Here is a 7,345-nt window from a genome sequence, read left to right as displayed (position 1 = left end):
AAACCCTAAAAATTTTAGGAAACTCTGGAAACTCAGAGCTCCCGACTTTTTTTTTTTAAATATAATAACACATGTAATATACATGTTTTTAAGAGTTTTGGGCCAGAAAAAAAATAAACAAGTTCCAGAAACTTCGGTGGCTAACATGTGTTAGAGAAAAAATGCTGAAAGTTGCTGAAATTTGTTTTTTTTTTTAAAAAAAAACCCTTCGGCGTTTTTTTTTGATTTTTTTGGCCCAAAACTCTTAAAAACATGTATATTACATGTGTAATTTAAAAAAAAAAAAAAAAAAAAAAAAGTCAGGAGTTTTGAGTTTCCCGGGTTTCTTAAATTTTTAGAGTTTTCTATATAGCCCAACCCTATATATCAATCTGCAGGATCATCTAGAAATTAAATACAATACAACCTGCATTACATACAATAGAAGTGTATACCCATGTGGCTATCTTCATAGAAAGAGAAAGAGGTAGAGCATGGTGGTTGATAACATGATTGTTTTTTGTGTTCAGACTTTTGTTGAAAGTCTTGGGATCAAAGGCAAAGAAAGTCTGGGATTTGTAATCATGATGTTGTAGGAACAGACCGTAATCATATCCCTGTAATTGCAGCTTACCAAACCCCCTCCCGCCCAATGCCGCTCCCCACCACCAATAAATAAATAAATAAATAAATAAATAAATAAGCATATCTCTCAGTTAATTGAAAGAGAGCAAGAAAGATACAATATAAATTATTCAGATTGTTTATATATTATATTATATGTTGGTACATGTGTACAAAAGTTTCACTGTAAAGAGAAAATATTACCAAGATAAAGTGAATCTTTTTGTGTTTTTTGTGATCTATATAAATATATAAGATATTTTGTGATGTGTGTGGAATGTGTTTCTCTCTCTTTATTGCTTTCTTTTCAAGAGTTGCTTTAAGAAGGAGAGCTTGAAAGAGTAAAGAGTGCAGCAGAGACCATGAAAAAGTATAGCTGAAAGGAAGAGAGAGGTACATCCATGTCTATGTATGTCTTGATATTTACATGTATTCATGTATGGTATGTGGGTGTCACCTGAACCACTGTTTTTTTGAAGTTAGTGATAGATTCTTTGGTAAATTTCATAAATATATATGTTTTCTTTCTTTTTTCCATTTTATTTTTCTAAAGTTGATTAGAAAGTTGTGTGGAACAGCAACATCAAAGTAGTGTATCATTCATATAAATTATGAAATCTGCACATTTTCATGACCACCAACAAGAAGAAGATAACCAGTTTCTTGTGGATTCTTCATGCTATGGACTTTCTTGCTACCAAAACCATAACTTGTAAGTAAAGAAGCAATAACTTATAACTAGACTATTATTTATATCTTTATTGAGTATGAATATTGCTTATTGTGTAGAAATGTCACTAGAGACAATACAAATTCAAGAGACGTGGAGCAACACATATATCATAACATCAATCAAGTGCCAATATCACAAGACTTGGGATTACATAGCATTTCAATAGAAAATCTCAAGGCTTATGAACTGCAACATCTTGCAAGAATGAAGCACAAGCTTTCAATAACTGGATCTTATTCGGAAAACCGCGATATTATAAGCTGCAACCCAACATCCAGTACTACTGAAGAGTTTATATCAAATAATAATATTCAGAGAGTTAGATACGACAATGATAACAATCAAGATATGATGCTCAAAACATATTCAGAAGTGTGTCATATTAAAAGTGATCAGTTAATGAATCAAATTCACTCATCTGAGGAATCAATGTTTCACTCTTTCGATACTAATAGTTGTTATACAGGGACATTTAGCCAGATTTTTCCAACCTTAAATGTTTCAAATTTGAATCAACCCTCAAGCAGTTTCGATATAAACTTGCCGGCTTTAGATTCCTTTGGGTCTACAACATTTAATGGGAGTTCTAGCTATCAACCTTCTGCATACAATGCTCATAATCTTGGAAGCCTTGTCAAGGATAATTGTTTCTCTTATGGTGCTGATCAAATAAACAGAAAGGTGAGTTTTTTTTTTCTATATTTTTTTTGTTCGTAAGTTTTAACATTCTTTCACTCATCCAAAAACATATTCATCTTTGCTTTGATACAAAAAAATGTTTTAAACTTGACTGAAGATACCACCAGCCTTCATCTTTGAAACAACAGAAGCAAAAAGGCCAGCTATTGATTATAGGGATGCAAAGGTTTCTGAAGCTTCTCCAACAAAGAAATCAAAACTCGAATTGCGCCCTTCTTGCACACCATTGAAGGTGAGATACATAAGTGTTAACTGAATTTTATAAACATATATTTTATAAATAAAAGTTCAAATTATTAAATATGCCTAGTAAACATTCATTTCACAATATTTCATTTAAGTTTGTAAGACTTTTATTTTTACAATCATTTTACTTTTATAAACCATTAGTTAAGAATTTTAGTAAGAATTTATCAAGCGCTCTTTAGATCATTTACCATTCTATTCTTTGATCTTTGAATCCATCACTTGATACTTTATCGTGATTGAATCTTGACTTGAACTTGGCTTTTCTTAATCTTTAAAAGTCTTCATTTTCATATGGACAATCCATGGTCGCACCATTGAAGGTGTATTAATCCAATTTTCAATCGCGATGTATGTGTGTTTTGCTAAATCAGGTTAGAAAGGAGAAATTAGGAGATAGAATCTCAGCTCTTCAGCAGATGGTGGCACCTTTTGGTAAGGTATAGTGCTATCTTTCTTCCTATAATAAAGTTCTTAGCTTTCTAATGCAATAATCAACCTTTTTACTTATAAATTATTATTCAGATTCTTCAGATATAAAAATACACTTTTCCAATCTTTAAATCCACATTCACCATTGTGATAACTAGTAATTAGGGCCGGCAAATCGTGTCTTATCGGGTTTAACAGGTCTCTAACGACACGTGTAACACCAGTATTGAACATGAATACAACTCGTTTAACTACTTTATATGACATGTTTATAACACAGTTTTACGTTTTATGTACCAAGAAAAAGAAATGATGGGTCTTAACCTCATAATTATATTTATTTTTAAAAACTAAAAAAATCATGTGTACTTTTTCAGTAAACAGTTCTAATCGTGTCTTATACAGATATCTATTTTCAGCCCTACTAGTAATTGCTACAAAATATCACAATATGATCAATTTTGGATTACGAAAATCGCCGATTTCTTATTATTAATAAAACAAGAAAAACGATTCACCAACATTATGGCCAATTCTATCAACCATGTGTGCTTCATGGAATTAAAAAAAAAACAATATTTGCAATTGCAATAACAATCCAACTTTTAACATTAAGGCATGCCTTCCACCTTTTTAATTTTTGAACCACTCATCTATCATGGAAATACATGAATGAACAACTCAAAATTTAAACTTGTTGAATAACCGAAAACTCAAAACACAAACAAACAAATCGCGTAAAAATCCCACGAATTGGTAAGGTCTAGGGGATGCTGGTAATCTTTCCTATGTCCGGCCAGGAGATAGACATTATGTTCCAACAAATTCACAACATTTCAGATAATATAAATGAAGACTCTCTTCATATTATGATTGCAGTTATACTATAAAACAAACCTAAATGATCAAATTTTATATTCATAGGAAAAAGATAACCACCTTTCTAGCATTGTAAAATATAAAAAGTAAATATCTTTAAATATAGAGTTTAAAGTGAGTAAATCTAAAACATCAATAAATACATTGAAATCTTCTAGTTTATACTCAATTGGTTTCTTGATTTCATTGTTTAAATAATTGATAAAGTTACGGCATCAAAGACAAACTATACAATTAATGGAGACAAATTTGAACTTGAATAATTAATTGAGCGACAATCGATCTTGAGCAGTCACTTGAATCATGGGCAGCTCAATTTTCACGATAAAGTCACTTGAAAATGTGTAGCAGACCACCACCCACTGTCTCATCTCTTTCTTTCTTTATTTTGATAAAATGGAACTGCTTTCTTTGATCCATACAAGTCATAGAATGATAAGATAATTAAATATAAAAGTTAAATTATATATATTCTATTGATAAATGTGATAGAATTTACGGGTAATGTTTGCAGACAGATACGGCATCGGTGCTAACAGAAGCCATTGGATATATCAAGTTTCTTCAAGGCCAAGTAGAGGTACTTAAGTAAACTTTTCTCTTAAAACTATTAATTATGCAGTAATACTACATACTTTATGAGAGTTATTCAGTTTATATAACTGTCATAAAGTGTATATAAACTCTTGTTAATATTTTCTGCACACGGAACAAAATGTTAAATAATTAACTTACAAGTCTATATTAGATTCTAACAGTTATTCCATCTAGGTTTGTTTCACTAAATTTTAAAATTTTAAAATTTTAAAAGTCGAATTAGTTATCTACTAAATTAAATATACATATATGTTGAGAATTATTATTATTATTATTATTTATATTATTATTATTATTATTACTATTATTATTATTATTATTACTATTATTATTATTATTTGACGATATGCATACGTAGCATTTCATATGCATGCATGTTGTCAATATAATTGTCTAGTTGTGAGAGGGTAGTTCTAGAATAACAAAAGAGTCCAACTAATATCTGGGTCTAGGTCTAACCCTAATTTAGCCTGGTTTGTGCTAAACATGCCCACACGATTATTTTATTCAAAAGAGGTTTACATTTAGTAGCAACGAGATATATTTAGTTAACCCTTTACAAAATAGATTTATATATGATTATGCTAGCTAAATAGTTTATGGAAACAGGCCAAGTACAATATAATTTGTTGAAATGTTAATATGTAGCACTACACAAAAGTAAGGAGCCCACCTATGCTTTTGACATGACCAACTACACCGTGTAAAATCTGCTAAACACACCATCATCGGCTATGAGCGCTTCTCTCTTTGCAGTATAGCTAGTCAAAGGGTCCCAACTGCCAAATATGGCTTCCACTTTGCCTTCACGCCTTTCCATTTAATCGCTAGAAAAGAAGCATATCAATCTGAAAAGGCCTCAATGAAATGGCAACTGATGATGTTTTCTTTGGATATGAATGAACAAAATGTTGATCATTTGCAGAGCTTGAGTGAGCCATACATGAACTCTGCAAACAAAACCAATAGAACATCTATAACACTCAATTTATTGCTCTATGGATATGCATGTAGATCACATCCTAGAAGATGATAACAGATAGTTAATCAATGGTTACATGTGGTTACATTTCAGGGTTTAATAAAGGATGGAAATGAAGATATCAAGAGAGATCTTAGAAGTCGAGGATTGTGCCTCGTGCCAATATCATGTTTAACATATGTTAGTTACACTGGTGGAAATGTTTGGGCGACCCTGTAGCTTATGAGCTCCATGAGATCGCACGTTATTCACATGAACGAAGAGTGTGGCTAGTTGTTAGCGATTAAGTTTTCTCTACTTTTTGTGGAAAGATTGGGCAAATTTGGTAGTCTTGTAAAAGATGTAGTGACCATATGTGATCCTTTGTTAACGTATCCTTACTAAATTATTATTTCGGTATGCGATAGTTTCACATTTTCAATACATAACATCATATATAACCTAACCATTGTACCAAGCTCAAGCCCTTAGTTTGAGAAGGGGTGATAATTCTTGACATAACCAGAACTACAACACGAAAAAATATGTTTTGTGTTGCTTATATAACCTATTTTACTAAATGCAATATAAACCTAGTTTCTAGCAATCGAGTTGCTAGACTAAGGCACAACTAGGAGACGGGATATGATGGTAGATGAATACATCCATCGTTGTCGATAAACTTAATTATCATTGATTAATTCATGTAATTAATTAACATACAATTGTATTTTTGTTGACATGGTGTAATTTATCTCATATTTTTGGTGGTTACTAATTACATGATGTTAATTTGTTATGATTTGTTTAAGCTTCTTTTAATTCTGATAAACTAGTGAAGATTACTAATTACATATGGTGTATTCAGTTAATTTACCTAAACCAAGATTAATCCCAATACTTTGATTAATCCATGTTATTCAATCTTCGCAAATATGTGAATTCAAACAATAGTGATCTTTCTCTTGTTCATTAGATGTTTGATATCTGCTGCAACAAAGTGGTTTCAGAGCCAGGTTCTCTTTATCACCCGGTTTCATGCAAATCACAAAAAAAAAAAAAAAAAAAAAAAAAAAAACCAAACAACTATGGAGGGAAACAAGAGAAACATGGGTAAAAGATTTCAAGGCCTAGCTCAATGATCAAAGATTATGCTATTAATGCATGGACCCGGACACTTGATACATCTGGTTATCAAAACAAGGACTCAAAACACATGAGAAAATAACGACAATGCAGAAGAGTATGTGGTTGATGAGACTGGTCACAATCGATCGCTTTGCGTGTAGTCTCTCACTTTCATAAGATTCTAAAATCATTTGGGGTTGAAACAAGAACATGGGATATTAAGACCCTTTTATTTGTGGAATTGGGGTAATAAAATTAAACATGGATGGCAAATCGGTTGAAATACTGAGTGTGTTTTACACTCCTGATTTGGGCATAAACGTTTTGAGTGTCAACAATTAAGACTACAAGGTTTCATCATATAAATTATAATGCAAATAAATGCCAAATAAAGTGCATGTTCGGTGACGACAAAAAACCATTTGATAAAGCCACAGTTGAGAAACCACAAATGATTGAAGCAATACCACACAAGATTTGATGATCAAATTAGGAGGCAATGGGGTGAATGATAAATTTAAACTAACTTATCTTGATTAATTCTTGAGTGATCCATCTTTTGAATCTACCAGCGGTAACTCCAATTGGTTTAGTAATGATCATTGATAATCTCGAATTAAAAACTTCTAATGATTGTATGACCATGCATGATACCATTGAGGGAATTACGGACCTATGGACATATCGTGATCAACTGAAGGACAAATTTCTTCAAATGGTTGATTGGTTTTATAATTTCTATCTGAAGCTTAGTAATCATCCTATACTATCAATTCTAATGAATTACGGACCTATGGACATACTGTGATCAATTGAAGGGCAAACAACTTCACGTAGTCTATTAGTTTTTAAATATCTATCTAAAGGTCCCTAATCGTCCCATACCACCAATTCAACTAAATTACAGACCTATGAACATACCAAGATCAATTTATGCACAAATTTCTTCAAATGGTCGATCGGTTTTAAAATTTCTATCTAAAGGTCGCTAATCGTCCCATACCACCAATTTAAGAGAAGAAAAAAGTTTTAATACGTGTGAATGCATATGTCTGCAGCCTTCGTCG

At 31.6% G+C, this 7,345-nt stretch overlaps 1 protein-coding gene across 2 annotated transcripts; it reads left to right on the top strand.

The window, feature by feature from the left end:
* Nucleotides 1-877: 877 nt before the first annotated feature.
* Nucleotides 878-5,570, top strand: LOC110877384 (transcription factor bHLH110). Of its 2 annotated transcripts, none has more exons than XM_022125522.2 (7): nt 878-996; nt 1,182-1,315; nt 1,393-2,017; nt 2,133-2,267; nt 2,656-2,716; nt 4,107-4,172; nt 5,265-5,570. In XM_022125522.2, exons 2-7 carry the CDS (start codon nt 1,215-1,217, stop codon nt 5,285-5,287), a joined length of 1,011 nt encoding a protein of 336 aa, XP_021981214.1. In that variant the 5' UTR covers nt 878-996; nt 1,182-1,214; the 3' UTR covers nt 5,288-5,570. The 2 variants fall into 2 exon arrangements, with proteins under 2 accessions (XP_021981214.1, XP_021981213.1); XM_022125521.2 differs by having other exon boundaries at nt 2,656-2,721.
* Nucleotides 5,571-7,345: the final 1,775 nt, after the last annotated feature.

Source organism: Helianthus annuus, chromosome 2 (assembly GCF_002127325.2).
Source record: "Helianthus annuus cultivar XRQ/B chromosome 2, HanXRQr2.0-SUNRISE, whole genome shotgun sequence".
Lineage (NCBI taxonomy): Eukaryota > Viridiplantae > Streptophyta > Magnoliopsida > Asterales > Asteraceae > Helianthus > Helianthus annuus.
This window is presented reverse-complemented; position numbering and strand designations above follow the sequence as displayed.

Bases quoted from the DNA above. Each gene is read 5' to 3' on its own strand.
- LOC110877384 (XM_022125521.2), top strand. From the start codon at position 1,215: ATGAAATCTGCACATTTTCATGACCACCAACAAGAAGAAGATAACCAG. The intron at 2,722-4,106 runs GTATAGTGCTAT...TAATGTTTGCAG, and splicing joins TGGTGGCACCTTTTGGTAAG to ACAGATACGGCATCGGTGCT. The intron at 4,173-5,264 runs GTACTTAAGTAA...GTTACATTTCAG, and splicing joins TTCTTCAAGGCCAAGTAGAG to GGTTTAATAAAGGATGGAAA.